The 22352-nt window shown below is 40.7% G+C and overlaps 2 protein-coding genes across 7 annotated transcripts in view; one reads left to right on the top strand and one right to left on the bottom strand.

Annotated features, from left to right (window-relative positions):
- The window catches only part of PIKFYVE (phosphoinositide kinase, FYVE-type zinc finger containing), a 222236-nt gene that overhangs the window by 56230 nt on the left and 143654 nt on the right, over positions 1–22352 (top strand). The window lies entirely within an intron of this gene.
- Positions 470–20621, bottom strand: CUNH2orf80 (chromosome unknown C2orf80 homolog). 6 transcript variants are annotated; one of them, XM_064372817.1, is made up of 9 exons: positions 20516–20621; positions 18569–18650; positions 16343–16425; positions 14287–14374; positions 13704–13775; positions 13291–13401; positions 6317–6404; positions 5245–5363; positions 470–878 (listed from the first exon to the last, which is right to left on the bottom strand). In XM_064372817.1, the coding sequence occupies exons 1-9, from the start codon at positions 20554–20556 to the stop codon at positions 870–872; spliced, it is 693 nt and encodes a 230-aa protein (XP_064228887.1). In that variant the 5' UTR covers positions 20557–20621; the 3' UTR covers positions 470–869. The 6 variants fall into 6 exon arrangements, with proteins under 6 accessions (XP_064228887.1, XP_012301787.2, XP_064228890.1 ...); XM_012446364.2 differs by lacking the exon at positions 13291–13401; XM_064372820.1 differs by lacking the exon at positions 18569–18650 and having other exon boundaries at positions 16329–16425; positions 20516–20597.

Below are 22352 nucleotides of genomic sequence, written 5' to 3'. Positions count from 1 at the left end.
AAAAAAATACAAAAATTAGCTGGGTGTGGTGGCATGCGCCTGTAGTCGCAGCTACTCAGGAGGCTGAGGCAGGAGAATCGCTTGAACCTGGGAGGTGAAGTTTGCAGTGAGCCGAGACTGCGCCACTTCACTCCAGCCTGGTGACAAAGCGAGAGTCTGTCTCAAAAAAAAAAGTCTACAGCCCCCACCCATGTTTTTGCACATGCTGATGAAAACTGTTCTATAGACAGACGGCACACCAAAACCTTCAGAAATGTATCGTGCATACTGATATTCATGAGCTCAAGTTGTTATTACATACATTGACAGGCTAAGCCATGTGCCTAATCAGCATTTTGGAAAGATACTAGAAGACTAGAACATTTTCCCTCCTAGTAGTCATTATACTCTACTGAGAGAGAGCCTGTATTCATTTTTTTTTAATGCTTTATTGAAATGATTTAAAAAAATTTTTCATGTGAGAACACAGTAAAGGCAATCAATGACAGATTAATTTTATTTTGGATTAAGTTTTTGGAAAACTGCCTCCTTCTCCAACACTGTGCGATGTTCAGTGCCACACATTTGTAAAATGTGCCACAAAGCCAGCTTGCTCTGTCACAGAAATGCTATATACTCTCTGAATTCTCCAACAGTCTTCCAGTCACAGTAAAGTAGCATAAGATCATATATTTCTTTTAACAAAATGTAGCCATGCAATATGCTTCGAAAAGAAAAAAGCTCAACATCAAAAATAACACTTCAATGCAGTTGTATCAAAAACTAGTTGTAAAGAAAAATATACTGGCAGGAACTGTGGTTTTAAGATGATGCTTCTCGTCTGCTCCCAGAGACTCTATTATGAAGTTCCATGGTACAATTCCAATTTTCTAAGTGACCTGCAGAATAAAAGATGATTTTGGTATCTAGCACATCAATTTAACATGGACACAGATATTAGCTTTAAATCTATAGGAAGTTAAGTTCAAATATCACATACTAACTTACTGACAAAGATAGATTAGATTAATTACAAAGGAATTTCCATGAAATTATTCTGATATTTGGAAATTGAGTTATATTTCCCAACTAAATGCAATTTGTGATCCCATACTGGATCTTATACAGAAGGAAAAAATGCTTACAAGTAACATTATTGGGTCAATTGACAAAATTGGTGTATAAAGAGTAGATTAAATAAAAGTACTAATAATAGATATTCTGAAGTTGATAACTATTCTGGAGTTATCTAAGAGAATGACTTTGTTCTTAAGAAATACACATCGAGGTACATGGGGTAAAGTGGTAGAGTGTGTATAACTTCTAATGGTGCAAAATAATTATATATATTTATCTACATACAGAGAGACAAAGACAGGGAGAATATAATAAAGCTAATAAAACAAAACATTAACAATTCGTGACTCTGTATAAAAGGAATATGTGACTGGGCATCGTGGCTCACGCCTGTAATCCCAGCACTTTGGGAGGCTGAGGTGCATGGATCACAAGGTCAGGAGTTTGAGACCAGCCTGGCCAATATGATGAAACCCCATTTCTACTAAAAATACAAAAATTAGCTGGGCATGTGGCACGCAACTGTAGTCCCAGCAACTCGGGAAGCTGAGGCAGGAGAATCACTTGAACCCAGGAGGTGGAGGTTGCAGTGAGCCGAGATTTTGCCACTGCACTCCAGGCTCGGCAACAGAGGGAGATTCCGACTCAAAAAAAAGGAATATGTGGGTTCTTTTCATATTATTCTTGCAAATTTTCTCTAAGTTTGAAATTATTTTCACATTAAAAAGTTATACTTCTCTTAACCAATCCTACCCAAAGCAAATCATTTTTTGGACTTTCGGCAGTTATGTATTATGCTTTTAGAATATTATTTTGAATTTCTGATGTATTGCTTTAGATTTAAATTTAAATTGTCCACTCTCTATGTCTCATTTCCTTCCATGATAGCGTGACTGTTTCATGAGTGGTGATAAAGGGCGCGACTATATATTGCTTGCCACTGTTCTGACACTTTTCTAAGCCTTTACGCATATAACTTATTTCAGTGCTTATAACAACCCTATGAGGCAGGTACCATTATGATTTTTTAAAGAGATGAAAAGCTAAGGCACAGAGAGATTAGGTAACACTCAAGTTATGAGGTGGGTAGCTTGGATTCAAGAAGTGTGCTGTCTTCTAGCTCTTTAGTATGGACCTGTTCGTTCCAAATTTACTTCCAAGTAATGTGCCCACTACTGACACTTTCCTAGGAAATGTTGTTGTTCGTAACTATTTTCACTAATAAGTCAGCTACTAATATCAATGCAATAAAAAAATTGTTTAAGCTATTTCCCAGAACACTGAGGGTTTGTTTGTTTGTTTGTTTTAACATAGAGTCTTACTCTGTTGCCCAGGCTGGAGTGCACTGGCGCTATCTCGGCTCACTACAACCTCTGCCTCCCGGGTTCAAGCAATTCTTGTGCCTCATCCTCCCTAGTAGCTGGGATTATAGGCATGCACCACCACGCCCAGCTAATTTTTGTATTTTTAGTAGAGACAGGGTTTTGCCATGTTGGCCAGGCTGGTCTTGAACTCCTGACCTCAAGTGATCTGCCTGTCTTGGCCTCCCAAAGTGCTGAGATTACAGGCATGAGCTATTGTGCCCGGCTGAGATTTTTTTTAAAAAACAATTTCCTCTTTTCTCTTACTCTTTGAAGAAATTTGGTGGCTGGAAATAAATAAAAAATTCCGAGTAAGGCATTGTTTTATCTTGAGGTTAAAAAAATTGTTCTTCAGCTTAAAGACATTTAATATCCACAAGCTCATAAAAGAAAAACGTTAAGCTCAAATATTTAAAATGAAAATCTTCAAACACCAAGATGTGAAACCATATTTTTCATCCATTTAATAAAATACTTATTCCTTTAATATAGAAAGAGTTCTAACAAACCAGTGAGACATACATATATGTATATTTACATGTATATGTGTAGCAAATATTTAAATATCACAAGAGGTATTAACAGTGGTTATTTCTGAAAAGTGGGAAAGGGTTGTGAAGAAGAGAGAATTCTTTTGCTTTTCATTTTATATTTTCTGTATGGCACGAAAATTTTACTTATAAGCATGTATCACTATTATAATTTTTAAAACTAGCTTAAAAGATACATTACCCAGGAGCCAGAAAAATGCCTAAAGTACACAAATAATAAAGTATGAAAGAAAAAACACAAATGGATTTTCTGTCATTTGATTATTAAGAAAGGGCCTTTCTGGAAGGGATTCATCTCAGGACCTGGGGCCCTACTGCAAAATGGGCATTTGTTCTTTTGACACTTCTGGGCTTGCAAGCATCAGTCAGCCTATAGAAAGGTCTGGTCCCAGAACTGAGCCTTAGATCACTATAGACAGCGCCCAGAGATTTGAGAATGGTCACCTAAGGACTATTCCTTACTACCTACTGACAATTCACTAAACAAAAATAGTTACTGGATCTGTGCTGCCTGCAAATCACTTTGTATACGTGTGAGAAATACTAAGGAAATAAAAGATATGCTTCCATCAAGAATCTAACAATCTTCAGTGGTTGTGGAAGAAAATATATGTGGAACAAAATTATATTTAAAAATAAGATACCAATGAGTAATCTTTAGAGCTATGTTTTTCTTACATGGGGTCCATTGATGAGGCTTGTTGGGGGTCTATAAAGCCCCGTTTCAGAGATTTTTCTTGTGTGTGATTAAGTTTAAAGTCTAGATTGTGTGTGTGTATGTGTGTGTGTATGTGTTCTTTCTGGAGTTGTTACTGTTTTTTCATTGTTGCTTTGTTTTGCTTTCTAAAACTTGCTGCTTCTAAACATGTATAAAAAAATGACCTCATTTTCAAATTCTTCAAAAAATTCTTCAGAAACAAAGGTATGGTTCTAGAAAATCTAATACTTTCAAATCTTATTACAGCAAATTCATTTAAAGGAAAATTGAATATTGTGATAACTTCCAAATAGTTGCAATAGTTCTGTTATCAGAATAACATTTATTAAGACCCTGATATGACCAAATAATTCAGTCGGTTCCTAAAGCAGTTGCTATGATAAGGTTACATTTCTAATTAATCAGATAAAAGGGACAGAGAAGATAGTTTGCCTCTGACATCTGAATAAATCCTAAGCCTCATGTAGTCTAGTCTATTCAGAGATTCAATTTAGAAATGCACGGTACAGTCTGGCGCTGTGGATCACACCTGTAATCCCAGCTCTTAGGGAGGCAGAGGCGGGAGGATAGCTTGAACCCAGGAGTTCGAGACCTGCCTGGGCGATACAGCGAGACCCCGTTCTCCACAAAAAGGAAAAAAGCAAAAAGATCAAAAAAAAGCATGGTACAACAGCCAAACTCAATAATTTTCAAATGTCACTTGTTTCCTGATGCAAACCCAATCACAAGTCAGTGTATCAGTTCTTCAAGCTCCCTTCCCCCTTTTCTACCTTACAGCCCTCCAGCATATCTAACACCTCTCATTCAACAAAACTCTAAAATATCCCAGACACCCACCCTGTACCACTTTTCCGATTCTCTCCCTTCTCAGCTTTTATTATGTTGATCAGAGAAGTCTCTCTGACTTCTTAAATTTTCTTTTCACTTTACACATTATAGTTGAGAACCCAGGGCTGGAAGAACAAAGAGCCCTCCTCCCTTTCTCCTTTCTTTCCAGCCCTCTCCACCTCTGACCATTGTCTGAATTCCACCACACAAAAATCAGGAATTTGATGGACAGGGCAGGAGCAGGGGAGACATTAAACAGGAAAAAAGAAAGTTATTATTACTGAGAGAGGGATCAAGGATAGGAACATTTGGGATACAGATACTAATACAAACTTTCTCCTCAACATACTTATTTGCATCTACAGAGTAACAGCCAATTAACTTGTGAATAATATTTTTCAAATGCTGAAAAGATAATAATGGCTAATACTTATTTGGGGTTTACTCTGTGTTAAGCATGTTCTAACCTTTTAACATGAATAATCTCAGTTAATCTTCCCAACAATCCGAAGAGGTATGTATCATTATTCTTCCCATTTTGCAGAGGAGGAAACTAAGGCACAGAAGAGTTTAAGTAGCTTGCCTGAAGTCACACAGCTGGTAAGTGGTGGGCTCTAGATTCAAACCCAGAGCATCTGACTCCAAAGGCTAGACTTTTAACCACACTATCAGGAAAGTATTTCCAAAATATCTAGTATCAGTTTGGTCTAATTCACAATTTCACACCTACTTTGTTCTTTGGCTGTGTGTCTGAAAACCTCTGTGATGATTTCCATTCTGTGGCATTTGCTTCCTTCGTAGAGCTGCTGGTGGCATTTTTGTTTGTTGTTCCCTTTCTTGACTTGACACCTACAGATAGATATAGTAACCATAACTATACATAGATTTTTTTAAAAAATGTGTTCATCCACAGTTTCATTTCATTTCATTTCATTAATTAATTATTTTTGAGACAGGGTCTCGCTCTGTCGCCCAGGCTGGAGTGCAGTGGTTCCATTACTGCCAATTGCAGCCTCCGCCTCCTGAGCTCTAACAATCCTCCCACCTCAGCCTCCTGGGTAGGTGGGACTAGAGGAGTGTGCCACCATGGCCAGCTATTTTATTTTTGTTTTCTTTTTTGTTTGTTTCTTTGCTTTTTGTTTTTTGTTGTTGTTAGATGGAGTTTTGCTCTTGCTGCCCAGGCTGGAGTGCAATGGGGTGATTTCAGGTTACTGCAACCTCCACCTCCCAGGGTCAATCGATTATCTCACCTCAGCCTCTGGAGTAGCTGGGATTACAGGTGCCCGACACCACATCCAGCTAATTTTTGTATTTTTAGTAGAGATGGGGTTTTACCATGTTGGTCAAACTAGTCTCAAACTCCTGACCTCAGGTGATCCACCTGCCTCATCCTCCCAAAGTGCTGGGATTACAGGTGTGAGCCACCACTCTGGGCTTATTTTTGTGGAGATGAAGTTTCACTAAATTTCCCAGGCTTGTCTCAAACTCCTGGGCACAAGAGATCCTCCTAGCTTGGCCTCCCAAAGTGCTGGGATTACCAGTGTGAGCTGCCCTGTTCAGCCCACTCATAGTCTTAGTCCTGTGAGTCAGGAGTGCTTTGCTTCCATCACCAAAGAGCATCTGAGAAATAAAACTTCCTTGATTTTGGTAACGGAGGGAAATCAAGCCCTAGAGCTCCTGGTTCTTTTAAATTCAAGCAGACACAGACATCTAATTCCCATTACAACTTTGACCTTACCTTGTGAGCCCACTTCCTAATTTTACTTATATTTCTCTAAGTAGATGAAGGTAAACAGGCTTACTCTGTTTGCGGGCGTATTCTGCCGCTTTGGGTGCTGTTAACATGGCAAAGGGGTGCAAGGAGAGGTGGAGAGATGAAACTCGGGGAACCTGAAAGGAAAACAGTCCTACTTTAAAAATCTGTTCATTCTCTGCAGCATGAACACCTGCTATTTACAGCATTTGGCCTGTTTGATCAACTGAGAATCCTTAGGTACTCACGGTCCATTGATGGGGCAAGTGAAGCATATGAACGCAAACTTGCACACATGGCCTTTTGTTCCTGTATTTGGTTCCCATTGCCTAGAATACTCTGTCATGCATTGACACTCTTCACATAGTTTCCATTCTAGCCATTTCCTCCTTTTCTGCCTAGAGACACCTACCTCTCCTTTATCATGTAGCTCAAATATCACCCCTTCTGAGAAATGTATCCTGATGTCCTCCCACACCCACTCTCCCTTACTGGCACTGTTCCCCCTGCCCATCCAGTGCAGAATTATTGGTTCACTTATCTGACCAAAAGTCTTTAACAGGCACTTTACAGAAGAAGAAACATATGAATAGTTGTCCATTGGTAATCAGGGGAATGCAAATGTAAACCACCGTGAAATACCACAATACACTAAACAGACTGATGAAACTGAAAAAGCCTGAAAGTATCAATGTAGATAACCTGCATTGCTGGTAGAAGTATAATTGTCACAACCGTTTTGGAAAGCAACTTAGCTTTATGTAGAGAGTTGAAGATGCTTATATCCATGGCTTAGCAATTTCATTCCTAAGCATATACCATTCAGAAACTCATTTGCTGTGCAACTCTTCTTGCTTTTGCAAGAAATAACTCAGCTGGGGGCAGTGGCTCATGCCAGTAATCCCAACACTTTGGGAGGCCGAGGCCAGTGGGTCACCTGAGATCAGGAGTTTGAGGCCAACCTGGCCAACATGGCAAAACCCTGTCTCTACTAAAAATACAAAAAATTAACTGGGTGTGGTGGCGGATGCCTGTAATCCCAGCTACTCGGGAGGCTGAGGCAGAAGAATCGCTTGAACCTGGGAGGCAGAGGTTGCAGTGAGCTGAGATTGTGCCACTGCACTCCAGCCTGGGCAACAAGAGTGAAACTTTGTCTCAAAAAAAAACAAAAAAAAAACCTCAAGTGCCTGAATAGGAAAAATATATGACAACATTGTAGTATATTCATAGAGTGGAATATTGTATGTAATGAAAAGAAACTACAGCTATGTGCAGCAATATGAATAGGTTTCTGAAATATAATGTTGAATGAAAAAAGGAAGCCACTAAATAACAGATTTGCTAATATCCTATTTATAAGAAACTCAAAAATGTGCAAATTAAACAATATATAGATTAGAGATGAATATGTGGTAAAACTATAAAGAAGCAAAAGACAATAATAAACACATAATTCAAAATAGTGGTAACCTATGGCGAAAGGAAGGGTATGAGACAGGGGAGGGTACACAGAGAGCTTTAAAACTGTTGATACTGTTCCCTTTATGCACTTGGATTTGTTTGTTTGCTTGGTCTTTGTCCTTTAAATATATATTGTTAAGTGTTCATTTGGACATAATATTGAAAGTTTGTTTTTAATCCCTCTTTTACTATTATTATTAATTTTTGAGACAGGGTCTCACTCTGTCACTCTGGCTGGAGTACAGTGGTGAGATCATGGCTCCCTGCAGCCTCTACCTCCCAGGTTCAAATGATCCTCCCATCTCAGCCTCTGAAGAAGCGGGGACTGCAGACACACGACACCATGCCTGGCTAATTTTTGTATTTTTTGGTAGAGATAGGTTTTGCCATGTTGCCTAGACTGGTCTTGAACTCCTGGGCTCAAGTGATTCTCCTGCTTCAGCCTCTTAAAGTGCTGGGATTACAAGTACCGTGCCCGGCCAATTCCTCATGATTAAGATCTGTCAATACTGAACATTTGTTTAAAACATAGGTCCCTCCCGTTACCATGAAAATATTTTAAAATTTCTGCACAATTCAGTCAGAGTTACACTTGGCAAATTATTGGAGTAAGTGTGAGAGGGTGGAAGCCAGGCCTATCACAAAGGGACCAGGCTGCTATCAGGAGGAAGGAGGCTGGCCATTCCGAGTGGGGGTGAACTTGGAAATAACAGCACTAATATGGAAGATCTCCCGGTACCACCATCATGTGCTCTATACCTGTGGTCTCACTGAGTCCTCAGAGTGATCAAGTGTGTGTGGGTGAGTGTAATCATGCCTGTTTAGACATGCCTATTTACATATGGGGAAATTGAGAATCAGAGAGAAATAACTTATCCGAAGACACACAGCTAGCAAGTGACAAAGCTGGGACTGGACATCAGTCTGTTTGCCTGTGACATGCTCTGGACTTGGATGTCAGTTAGGATGGACTTGAATGACAGCCAGTAAGACGCCGGGGTCCAGCTTCATGAAAAAAGAAGGAAAGCAGGCCGGGTGCGGTGGCTCATGCCTATAATCCCAGCACTTTAGGAGGCCGAGGTGGGTGGATCACCTGAGGTTGGGAGTTCAAGACCAGCCTGACCAACATGGAGAAACCCCGTCTCTACTAAAAATACAAAATTAGCTGGGCATAGTGGCACATGCCTGCAGTCCCAGCTACCTGGGAGGCTGGCAGGAGAATCGCTTGAACCTGGGAGGCAGAGATTGCAGTGACTTAAGATTGTGCCATTACACTCCAGCCTGGTTAACAAGAGCAAAACTCCATTTCCAAAAAATAAAAGAAAGAAAAAAAGAAAAGCAAGCAAGCAGAGGTTCTAGTCTGTCTGCCCACCTGCCTTTGTCTCTTCCCTCTCTCTTATGTGCTCATTTCCACTCTCTCTGTCTCCCTCTTTCTCCATCAAATGGAGCTGGAGAGTATTTTTATTTTTGTTTGATTTGTTGAAGGAAGATTTATGTTCTCTTTTCTTCAGTTTAAAATTGAGTAAGACACGGTCTGGCACAGTGGCTCACCCTGTAATCCCAGCACTTTGGGAGGCCAAGGCAGTTGGATCACTTGAGGTCAGGAGTTCAAGACCAGTCTGGCCAACATTGCAAAACCTCGTCTCTACTAAACATATAAAAAATTAGCCACGCACAGTGGTGTGCACCTGTAATTCCAGCTACTTGGAAGGCTGAGGCAAGAGAATCCCTTGAACCCGGGGGTCAGAGGTTGCAGAAAGCCAAGATCACACCACTGCACTCCAGCCTGGGTTCAAAAAAAAAAAAAAGAGTAAGACATTTTATATTGATCCGGGCTAGTTGTCAATAACCATCACTTGTGTAAGGCCCTTAGTTGAATTTTTTCTGTGAGTCCAGAATCCTCAGCAGAAAAAAAGCTAGCAAAAACCAACTCCCTCTCAGCTAACAGAGTTGGTGAGCAACCCCACGCCCATGACGCCTTTCTACCATCAGGTGGCAGCACATAGTCCTGGAGACAGCCATCAAGCTAGCACAGTACCCATATTGTGTCATGCGGCCAATTCCAGTTGCAGGAAATTCTACAAAATCTGATTATCATTCAACAGGGTTTTAAGCTTTTGCCTGGGAAGGATTTTAGCTGTTGCTTAGGAGACATCTCATCGGAAGGAATCAAAGGTCATTCAGATATATGCAGTAATTAAAGAAGAATCTTTAGCAATATCTTTTTTTTAAAACTCCTCTTTCTAGTTAAAACCATTTTTTTGAAATTATGTTAAATCCCAAAAAGACTCTTTTAAAATAGGTTTACAGTTTAGTCTTTGAAATGGTATATTTCCATGGAGAGGTCCTGCTAATTCCTTATTCAATATGTGGCAAAAGTCCCTGCGTGCAGCTGATGTGTAATTACAAAAGTACAGTCTGAGCTGGTGTTCTGGAGGTGGGAGGAGCTTGTGAAGCTCACGGGTAGATCCTCAGGCTCTTAGGTTCTAGTGTGTTGGTAACTCAAATTACACTCTCTGTGATCACTGGTTTTCCAAAAGAGGCAGAGTGTACGTTGTATTAATAATACACGTGGATGCTTGATTAGCTATTTAATTTTTGAATATTTAGAGCAGTAGTTCTCTATCTCATGTGATTTTGCCTCCCTGGGGACATTTGGCAAAGTCTAGAGCCTTTTTTTTTTTTTTTTTTTTTTGAGACAGAGTCCTGCTCTGTTGCCCAGGCTGGAGGGCAGCGGCACCATCTCCACTCCCTGCAACCTCCGCCTCCAGGGTTCAAGCAATTCTTCCTGCCTCAGCCTCCCGAGTAGCTGCTCACCACCACGCTTGGCTAGTTTTTGTATTTTTAGCAGAGATGGGGTTTCACCATGTTGGGCAGGCTGATCTCAAACTCCTGACCTCAAGCGATCCTCCCGCCTCAGCCTCCCAAAGTGCTGGGATTACAGGCATGAGCCACCACACCTGGCTGACATTTTTAATTGTCACAACGGGAGAGAAGCCACTTGCTTCTAATGGGTAGAGGCCAAGGGTGCTGTGAAACATCCCACAATGCACAAGACCGCTCCAGACCTCCACCCCCTACACACACAACAAAAGATTATCTGGCCCAAAATGAGAAATCCTGATTTAGAGGAACACAGAATAAATCAGATACCCATCCCCTGAGTACCAGAACTTTAATTAAAGCTGTTATTTGGAGGTTACCATGTGCCAGACACAAAGGGCTTCATTGATTCTAACTTACTTCATCCCACAACAACCCCCATCTTCTCATCCCTGTTTTTACAAATGCAGTTGAGAATTACAGAGGTTAGAACATTTGCCCAGGATTATTCCGCTTGTAAATGGTGAGCTGGGATTCAAACCCAGGAAGCCAGGCTTTGGAATCCTAGTGCTTAACATCACACAGCCTGCCTCTTGGTTTCATATATATATAAAATATTATGTGTGTGTGTGTATATATATATATATATAAATGAGCCATTGTTCATATCACATAGCAATAAACAAATACAATAAACAAATATAAGCGGCCAGCCGTGGTGCCTCATGCCTGTAATCCCAGCACTTTGGGTGGCTGAGGCGGGTGGATCACCTGAGATCAGGGGTTCAAGAACAGCCTGACCAACATGATGAAACTCCATCTCTACTAAATATACAGAATTAGCTGGGTGTGGTAGCATATGCCTGTAATCCCAGCTATTTGGGAGGCTGAGGCAAGAGAATTGCTTGAACCCAGGAGGTGTAGGTTGTAGTGAGCCAAGATCACACCATTGTACTCAGCCTGGGCAACAAGCGGGAAACTCTGTTTCAAAAAAAAACCAAAACCAAAAAGAGAAGTCAGCATCTATGATGTTCAATGAAGGTGCTGAACAAAGGCTCTTCAATGAATAAACGAGTGATCAGATGAATAGGTAGAGATTGGTTGGTCCACCTCTACATGGCCTGTCTTCCCCTTCTAGCACCTTTATGTTTTTTTTTTTTTTTTTTTTTTTTGAGATGGAGTTTAGCTCTGTTGCTCAGTCTGGAGTGCAATGGCACAATCTGGGCTCACTGCAACCTCCGCCCTCTGGGTTCAAGTGATTCTCCTGCCTCAGCCTCCCCAGTAGTTGGGATTACAGGTAACTGCCACCACACCTGGCTAATTTTTTGTATTTTTAGTAGAGATGGAGTTTCATCATGTTTGCCAGGCTGGTCTCAAGCTCCTGACCTCAGGTGATCCACCTGCCTCTGCCTCCCAAAGTGCTGGGATTACAGGCGTCAACCACTGTGCCCAGCCTACAAAAAAAGTCTTTAAAAAGTAATCTTGTCGACTTGCTCACTACTGCATCCTCTGCACCTACAATTATACTGAATGAACAGATGAATGGATGAATGAATGAATGGATAAATGAATGAATGAAGTGAGTTGAAACTAGGGGGATCAAAGAGAAAGTTCTGATTTTCACAGTGATCAAGGGCATTTGAGTCTCAGGACTATAGCCAGGTAACATATGGGTTAAGGTAATAGGAAGGTTGGTTTCAATGTAAACCCTTGACTCCTAAGGTGGACCTGGTAAGCTCTTGACCTCTACATGACCCCACTGCTTGCACTGTGATCTGCAGTAAAGGAGCAAGGGAGGCAGGCATTCCCATGGTCACAGCGCCGCCCCTGCCCTGCCCTCCCTTCTGAATCCAGGTGGGGGCAGGGAAGGCCACAGCCTGAGTAGAAGACCTGGGCATGAGGACGTTGGTTCCCCCTTCCCTCCTCCCACTGCATGCCCCGCACCACCCCACCTTCCCTTTCCTCTTTCCTCTTCTAGAGGTATCCAAAGGTGAAGGGATCAGTAGTTCATCTCTAAATAGCAGTTCATATTTAAATGTTTACTTAATGGTCATACATTTACAAATGGCAAAAATGAAAGAAGTGGTCTTAAAAATTATCCAGAACACCTTTTTTTGTTTTGTTTTGTTTTTTAAGATCAGTCATATGGAGGCCCAAAGCGGGAAGTGGACGCATCTAGGGCTTCATAGTAGTGGAGTCAGAACTCAAACCCAGCTCTCTGAACTCCCAGGTCATTGCTGCTTCTACTATTAGTGATTTCAAAGTAGTTTCATGGGAGGAGCTGGGAGTGGAGCTCACGCCTGTAGTTCAGTTACTTAGGAGGCTAAGACCAGGATATCGAGGATTACTGGAGCCCAGGAATTTGAGATCAGTAGTAGACCAGTCTTTTAAAAAAGTAGTGTTTTGGGAAAGGAAGATGTATCAACAATAAAATAGGGAATTTGTCATGAGAATGAGCCTTGTGGATCTCGTCCTAGTTCTAGGAGACACAACACATTGTAGAAGAGAAGAGTGTGGACATATCAGATCTACATTACAAAAAGTGTAAGTGAGAAATTACATTAATTAGAAACAGAGCAGAGGTCTGGTGTGGTGGTTCACACCTGTAGTCCTAGTAATTTAGGAGGCCAAGGTAAGTGGATCACTTGAGGCCAAGAGTTTGAGACCAGCTTGGCCAATGTGGCAAAACCCTGTCTCTACCAAAAAATACAAAAATTAGCTGGGTTTCGTGGTGCGTACCTGTAGTCCCAGCTGCTTGGGAGGCACTAGAATTGCTTGAAGCCAGGAGGCAGAGGTGCGGTGAGCCGAGATCACGCCACTACACTCCAGCCTGGGTGACAGAGCGAGACTCTGTCTCAAAAAAAACCAAAATCACAACAGAGTAAAATTTGGTCCCCAAGCCTGGTATTCTCTTTGCTTCCCCTTCTCAACCTTACACAGATACATTTGCTATTACCACATGGTCTTTTACATATGAAAGGCATTTTACAAACATGTTATTTAAGTAAGAAATGGTTATGTCTGGTTTTGTACCTTTTGATATAAAACTGTTATTTCATAATTGATGTCTGAAAATATGACATTATACATTTTTACATTAAATAAATTCTCTCTAAAAAACCTTTATATTGACAATCTCAGGTCACCCTTACCTTGATGGTACCAGAATTGGCAGAAGAATCAGCCCCATAAATTTTAAAGACTTCCTCAATTGGGATACTGTTCTGTTAAACAAAAACAGCATAACAAAATATGATCATACGTGGTTTTCTTTTATTACAAAACAAAGCTAGTATAGCTTCAGTATATCTAAAACTGTGCTTGGGTATCATGAGTACTAAATACAGCAAATAACTTCTGATCAACGGGTGAATCAGTTTCCCAGATACCGATTAGTTATATTTCTCGTTCTTTTCTTTCTTCTTCTTCTTTTTTTAATCTTTTCATGGAAAAAAGGGAATTAGGTATAGAAGTGTTCCTGAACACACACAAAAAAAGGCCACATATTGCAAGCCCACAACGAACAGCATATCTTTTTTCTTTGCCTCTAAAATGTTTTCACATACAGTGTAAAAGTCAGTCTTTTTATTACATTAAAAAATGAAATATTTGCTATCAGTAAATCCTAAACATTTAGAAACATTGGTTGAAAAATAATGTAAATATTCATTACTATAAAAACGCTCAGAGTAGATATGAAATATTCATACAGTGAAATAGTATTCTTTTCCTTACCATTAAGATTCCAGCATAAGATGATAAAATCATAGCTTCTCGTTCTCTACGATTTGGATATATGGGTCTGCCATGGAATGGCATTTTCCTAATGGGAAATAGGAAATACAAGTGGGGTATTTATTCTTATTCTTTTTGGTGCCTGCTAAGGTTGTGATGAGAATCCATAAGTAATCTGCAATGGCTGTGTGCTATCCGCTTATTTATATTCATAAAACGGATGTGATTGTTCCTCCATTGGTGAAATCCACACTTTGAATTTTTAATCTTTCAATAATGGTGATGAACTTGGCCTCATCTATCCACACTTTCATAGCAATCAAAGACTGGCAGACTGGCTGCTATGGGGGATGTTTGTGGTTTTGCCAGTCATTATCCTGTCCCCTTCATGTGGCAATTTGCTTTGTGGGAACAACCTAACCCCACTGTAAGCCTATATGCTTCAGGGAAGCCGACAACACCCCTAAAGTCCAAAGATGAAAAACACACTGTGGACTAAGCTGTCAGTGTATTCCACCTCCCCTGCCCTGCTACTGTCTACCCCAGACAAGTCAGGTAACAGCCACAGAGACACAATTATGTGACTAATATATATATATATATATATATATATATATTCACCCTTCCCTGGAGAGTGAAATAGGCTGAAACTAGGAATGGTGTCCACCCTGAGGAAATAGAGTCAAGAGGTAGATCCTGATGACGTTGTTTGAGTCTCGAATTAAACCATGCCTAACACAGTCCTACCCAAGGACTTTTCAGATACAAGGGCAATAAAATCTACCCCCCATTTTTTTCTTTCTTTCTTTCTTTTTTGCTTAAGGCTGTTCAAACTGGATTTTCTCTCATTACAGCTAAGCCCTAACTGTTACACCTCTCTAGGATCAGGTGTGTAGTCCAGAGCCACTGAGTAGAAAAAAATAACCGGCCTCCAGAATAAGCTATTTGATCCTGTCCTCACTGGTTCTGTGTTCTTACCAGTTGAGTGAGTCTGCCCAAACACTCCCTACACATGAGAGAAAATGCTGGTAATCCCGGAAAGAAAATTATTCTGTGCTTTGAACAGCTCAGCTCAGGTACCTACCTGCCTAAACGCTGAAGAATTTGCGTTTGGTAGTCCTTAGGAAGAGATCACAACTTTTACCCATAGAACTGACTGTTTTGACCAGGTGTGGTGGCTCACACCTGTAATCCCAGCACTCCGGGAGGCCGAGGCAGGCAGAGCACTTGAGGTCAGGAGTTTGAGAACAGCCTGGCCAACATGGTGAAATGCCATCTCTACTAAAAATACAAAAACTAGCTGGGTGTGGTGGCACATGCCTATAATCCCAGCTACTCAGGAGGCTGAGGCAGAAGAACTGACTGAACCCAGTTGCAGTGAGCCCAGATCACACCACAACACTCCTGCCTGGGTGACAGGGTGACTTTGTCTCCAAAAAAAAAAAAAACAAAAACAAAAAACCACAAATAAAGCAGTCATGTTTTGAGGATAGAGCATTCTTTATTTTTGAGATGGAGCCTCACTCTATTGCCCAGGCTGGAGTGCAGTGACACAATGTTGGCTCACTGCAACCTTCGCCTCCTGGGTTCAAGCGATTCTCCTCTCCTGCCTCAGACTCCTGACTAGCTGGGACTACAGACGTGCACCACCACGCTGGGTGAATTTTGTATCTCTTAATAAAGATGAGGTTTCATCATATTGGCCAGGCTGGTCTTGAACTCTTGGCCTCAAGTAATCAGTCTGCCTTGGCCTCCCAGAGTGCTGGGATTACAGGTGGGAGCCACCATGCCTGGCACCTTAAGACACAACATTCTGTGCAAGAAAGTCTTTCATCTCACATAAGTCAATTAGCAGAGATGCAAAACATGGAAACATATAACTTCTTCAAGTTGGCAACTGTGGAGGTTCCTTAGGTGTCTTGTCGAAGGGGGATATACCCTGTAGTATTTTCAAATCAGAGTGCTTCATGATGGAAGATGTTAGGGCTAGAACTTCCTCTATCGTTAATCATAGCCACAAATTAAAGAGGAAAGCCACAAACCTATTTCAACTTACACTTCCTCCCACTCCAGCCAAGCTAAGTCTTCTGAGGGATCCAGCCATTGAAAAGCAACATTGATGGCCAAGTCATAGTGTGCCTGGGAGCAGAAGCACAGAGAGCAAAGAAACAGGCTTAGACATTGGCCGAAGTACTCCCTGGACCCAGTGACGATGGCACTGCTAAGCCTATTCTAGTCTGTCATGTCCAAATGGGAAGGATCATTAGCTCTAATAACCTGATGCTCAGCCAGAATTTTTTTTTTCTCAGACTTCACAGGGATGAATCAGCCAGAAGTATTTTGGGATCTTCAGATATTAGATTTATCTCCCACTAGAGCAGTTATCTGGTTTCTGTGGTTTGGAAAAGAAAGGAGAGATCAGTGAAAAGAATGCTAAACTGGGAATCAGGAAGTCTTGGCTCAAATCTAGGTATTGCCAAAAATTCTTAGGTGAGTAATTGATGCTCTCTGAGCCTCGGTTTCCCTGAATTTTTTTTTTTTTTTTGAGACAGAGTTTCACTCTTGTTACCCAGGCTGGAGTGTAATGGCATGATCTTGGCTCACCACAACCTCCGCCTCCTGGGTTCAAGCAATTCTCTTGCCTCAGCCTCCCGAGTAGCTGGGACTACAGGCGTGCACCACCATGTCCAGCTAATTTTTGTATTTTTAGTAGAGATGGGGTTTCACCATGTTGACCAGGATGGTCTCAATCTCTTGACCTCATGATCCACCCGCCTCGGCCTCCCAAAGTGCTGGGATTATAGGCGTGAGTCTTCCCTAAATTTTAAAATAGAAAGAGGTAAGTTTAGGGGAAGAGGGCCGCAGGGAACAATTTCTGATTCTGTGAGTAGAATGTCAGAAATGTGCTTCCAGGAGTACAGGGGCAGTGTGGTGGGAATTTGGAGGGATGGGCCGCTTTATGTCTACCTTGGGAGATAGCTAGAATCCCAGGAAGCTTCAGAGAGGGAAGCTTCATTGGAGCTAGGGCTTGTGGGATGAGAATGTCTATAGACATGGAAGGACATCACAGGTAGAGGAATTAGCATGAGGCAAAGGATGGGGCGGTAGGGGGGTAGTCCTGAGTAAGTGACTTGCTGAGAGTCTCACACTTACATACAGTAAAAAGCTGAGAACCAATGTGATGCTCATTTTTATCATAGTAATTACCTTTTCCTAGTAATCCTAAGAGTTCTTGTTCCATAAGCCTATTTACCATTTGTCTATCAAAATATTCCTTCTCTCCTTTCAGTCTCCACACACAGGAAAGGGAAGATTGGTTTTGTTTTTAATTATTGTAGAAGAGTTCTAAAGTTTTAACATTTCCCAAACAGTGAAGTTATTTCTTCCAGGGACTGAACCAAACTGAACAGTGAACCTAAATGAATAAATAAACAAGAAGAATTGGACCATGACCAATTGTTGCAACTTGATCCAAAGTTTGATACCTTGGCATCACTTGTTTGTGGATTTGAAATGCAAATTCCTGCCCTGCTCTTCACCTCCTGAATCAAAACAGCCTTGTAATACGATCTCATTAAAGTTTGAGAAGTACTGCTCTAATCTACTTAAATTCTCTGTTTAATATGTGTACAGAGAGAATAAGGCTTAACTATTTCTTGAGCTCCAGGGTAGTTTGGAAGTCAGTGAGCCTCCCTCTACTTTAGTCAGAGAAGGAGAGGAGAGGGGAGTGGAGGAAGAGAGTCTTTTTTATTAGTGCAGGGATAGTAAACGGGCAGTGAAGAAACTGAGGGTTTTCTAATTTATTTTGAATTCGATCTTTATATGGTTTCTTCCTTAATTTCTGTGATGTGAACTTTCAAATCCTGAGTCTGCGTTTCAAAATAAATAACATCAAGGATTTTTAGGGTTACTTAATTTATTTGGTTTTCCCCCACTAATGCAAGTGGTAAAGAAATTATTTTGAGAACTACATGATCACTAATTTTGTCAAAATTTTAACTCCATGGATATAACATTTTACCTTGCATTAATTTTGCTTTCTAATCTTCTAAATAGCAAATAACTCTCATGATTTTTATTTTCTCATTCTCTTTTTGCTTTCTGGATAGTGGGTTGAAATGACCATATGAACAATCTTAGGGTAAGGAGAAGATGAGGAAGGGGACATTTAGGGGATGGGTGTCAAAATTAGCTTTGTTTATTGTATAAATTAGATCCTTTTTCTTTCTCTTTAATACACATATACCACAAATATGACTTGCATCAGCATGCCTTTCTTTACCATATCATCTAGAAAGGTGAGTTGCCTTCTTCCTTTTGGGTCAAATTCATTTTCCCGAAGTCTGATGCCAATATAATCTCCCCTTAAAAGCAAGAGAGCAGCATTGAACCATTGGAGTGACATGGGCTCAGTCTGCAGAAAGAGGCTTTTTCCCCCATCCCTCCCTCCCCCACCAAAATACAAGAGAAGTTGCTGATTCTCTGGTAGCTGAGTTAATACTCAGTTTGGGTTTACATGATAATTCAACAATGCTGCAGTTTAAAATGTATAACTGTAATTAACTGAAATCACATTGATCTAAATATTAAACTCAGTTGGAACAAAATTTACAGGAAAGCAAAGAATATGCCAAATACCCACACACAGAAATGGTTTTACAAGACTGAAAGGATTGAGACACACTGTTTAAAATAATCATTTGCTTCCCATGTTAAATTCAAGCAGCATGTCCAAAGTTGATCAATTCCAGATATGTAAAATTCTATAGATAAGTATTCTTTTGTCATAAGGCATTTTCTCTTTAGAATGCAAATACCCTTAGGAGGAGGAATGCATAAAAACTTATTAGTGATTCCACTTTAGTTTATCCTTAGCAGATACTTTCCTAACAGTGACTTTTAATAAAAGAAGGTAAAATGAGCACCATGAGGGGAGAAGAGAAAGAGGTGCTACCCTGTGAATGTCAGAGAGAGGAAATGGCGCAGGAAAAGGACTATGGCATCTCCCAGGCTGATTTTGGCACAGCTCACAGTTTTACATAAGGTGGAGAATACGTCTGTTTCTGGCTTCTAAAAGCTTTTCTTGAGTCATTAAGCTTAACTAGATTGATAAAAATTCTTAAAATTTTGCTGTGAAATTTCGGGATACTTTGAGGTAGCCTAAATGTATTCTCTGGATATAAAATTGTATTTCTGTCACTTTTGACATTCCAGTTCTTTGGGTGAGATGTGTAGAAGAGTTGACGTTCCTGATCATGGTTTGTTCTTTACTATTCTGTTGGCCTCTAACATATAATACAAATAGGACTGGCATCAGCATGCCTTTTTTACCATATTATCTAGAAAGGTAAGTTGCCTTCTTCCTTTTGGTTCAAATTCATTTTCCCAAAGTCTGATGCCAATATAATCTCTGCTTAAAAGCAAGAGATGAATATGAATTCACATATATGTGCATACACATATGTGTACATGGGTACTATATATGAATTTACATATATGTATATACACATATATGTTTCTTCCAGCATTTCTTAAGGACTTATTAAAATTAAATGGTCTTAGTAGGCCAAGAAAAGAAATTTGATGGGGACTGTGATAAGGCCTTTGATGAAAAGGTTATTACTGTTCTGTCTATAACACATATGAGACAGAAATTTTATATGGTTTGTGATTTTTTTTCTTTTTATATGGTTTGTGATCTTTCACCAACATTTGTTAAGTACAAGTCAAAGAAAAACTACCATGGGAGGAAAACGTTTCTTTCAAAGGAATGTTCAAATGTCGAGAAAAAGGAGATGAATTTCTTAGTTGATAAGGCTGACAATAAAAGAGGCAGAGCAGAGGCTGCAATTTAGACGCTGGGCCCTTTCAGGAATCTCTCCTATACCTTTTACCAGCAGGGCCAGCCCCTTTCAACGGCACATCCTGCCTACACAGGCTGACTGGGACACAGGCTCAGCTCTTGGGCTCTAGAATGGGGATGCCTCGGATGTGCAGGCTGTCGGCAGAAACATCCTCCCAAGAGTTTCAGCATCCTGGCTTGCACTACATGTGAGGCCTCCCTGGCAGGAGACCAAGAGAGGCCATAACGTCCTCTGGCTTTCTCCTACCATACAGAAATAGATCTTTCCTTAGATTTTTACCTGCTGCCAATACCCAAGCCATCTATGACATGAAACCCACCGAATGCCAAGTGTCATAAATGAAAGTTATTCTCAATCATACTTACAAGAGCTTTTTCATCTCCTTCTTTATGAGCCTTCTTTCCATGGTTAAAGGCTTAGCCAGCTGAGCAGGTATCGGCAGCTAACACTACACTTGATATCCTGTGGGAAGACCCAGCTTCTCTGAGCCTAGAGGCTACAGCAGCAAATCAGAGAGAATTTGAGTTAGGGATGCTATCACTCCAAATACCAGTCATGGAGTCCTAGGCTCTGGAAGGGATCCGAGGGAACACCTCATTTACGCCTCTTATTCAGCAGGTTTGGGGTCAGAAAGCTGCTTGGAGGCTCATGCACTGTACATTGTGTTTATTTGACACCTTTTGTTCCTTCCAAATTTTTCCAACACTTATTTACTTAATTTACACTTCCTTGCAATAATCTAGCAAGTAAAACCAAAATGGTCCGTGTAACTGATGAGTCTATTTGGGCATAACCATCCATGCTAGGTGGATGTGATTCATCTAGATCTGAATGCATTTAGGTTTTTCTGTAACCATTCAACTCCCAATGAGTTCACCCTGCCTCAGTGGCTCATAATCGAGTTTTCCATAGAATCCATCTATAACCTCCTATGGCCAGGAGGTCCTTGAAAGAACATGTGGTTATGGCAAATATGTCTTCAATTCCCACCCTGACATTGAATCAGAAATTGAAGATCAGGTGATGGGGTCGCAAGGGGTCTGAAGTCACCAAAAAGGAGGCTATCAAAAATCATCACTATTGAATGGGGTACTCAGGGAGAGGTATAAATAGGATATCAACTCTGTGATGCTTTATTTATTTTTAAATTTATTTTCTGGCTGGGCCACTATGCCCAAATAGTTGTTCAAATATTATCCTGGATGTTTCTGTAGAAAATGTTTTTTGATGAGATTATCATTTAAATCAGTGGACTTTGAAAGCAGATTGCCCTCCATCTGAGTGAGCCTTGTCCAATCAGTCAAAAACTTTGATAGAACAAAAGACTGACCTCCTGCATGCAAGAAGGAATTTGCCAGTAGGCAGCCTTTGGATTCAAATTGCAACTCTTCCCTGATTCTGTGGCCAGCCGGCCTCCCCTATCAGATTTTGGACTGGCCAAGACTCCACAATCATGTGAGCCAACTCTGTAAAATCGAAATATTTGAGCGAGAGAGAGAGTTAAGCCTATACTGCACCTGTTTGTGTCTGTGTGTGTGTGTAGCCACACATCCTGTCTATTCAGTTTCTCTGTGGAACCCTAATACACAAATCTATCAAAATGTTAATAGTTGTTGACTCTGGAATTCTAAGTCCATGGATGTTCATTATACTACCCTTTGTACTTTTAAAATTGTATATGTTTTTAAATCACTACTCTAAAGATGATTGGAAAACAAACTTTAGAAATGGTTTTTTGAAAATGGTACCATATAAACACTAAGCCTCACTTGATTCAGCTCTACTAACAGTAAGCAAAGAGCACACAGGATGCCACTAATCTAAATGAATTCTTCCCTAGGCTAACTTCATTATTTTGGATCATTCTTGCTGCCGCTACATCTGCTTTAGTTTTTGGGGAGTGGACAAGATGTGGATAAGGTGAAATTAGGGAAGAAAGTAAGAGCATTTTACAGGAAATTGAATAAGTATCAAGACAATGATATTGCTCCCTACAGGGTCAACTGGGAGAGGATACAGCAAGCCATAGAGGTGGCCCCATCACCTAGAGAAGAACGAGCCCTGGACCCCAGGAAAGCCACACTCATTGATGTGGCTGTGCATCTTCTGCTTCCCAGCCTCAGGTGTTACCCAAAAAATGATGGGCCTGGTTAACACTGTCCAGAGCACTTGTTACCCCAACATTCTGTAACTCTATAAGGT

The sequence above is a fragment of the Aotus nancymaae genome, unplaced genomic scaffold, assembly GCF_030222135.1.
Source record: "Aotus nancymaae isolate 86718 unplaced genomic scaffold, 86718_ANA_hifiasm-v0.15.2.pri h1tg000008l, whole genome shotgun sequence".
In the NCBI taxonomy this organism is placed as follows: domain Eukaryota; kingdom Metazoa; phylum Chordata; class Mammalia; order Primates; family Aotidae; genus Aotus; species Aotus nancymaae.
Note: the sequence above shows the minus strand (reverse complement) of the source record. Positions and strands in the feature narration are given on the sequence as shown.

Coding starts and splice junctions, on each gene's coding strand:
- CUNH2orf80 (XM_064372817.1), bottom strand. CDS start 20,556: ATGGAAAGAAGGCTCATAAAGAAGGAGATGAAAAAGCTCTT. Junction 14,375..16,342: donor TGGCTGGAGTGGGAGGAAGT/GTAAGTTGAAAT, acceptor ATTTCCCATTAG/GAAAATGCCATTCCATGGCA. Junction 5,364..6,316: donor AGAATACGCCCGCAAACAGA/GTAAGCCTGTTT, acceptor ATCTATCTGTAG/GTGTCAAGTCAAGAAAGGGA.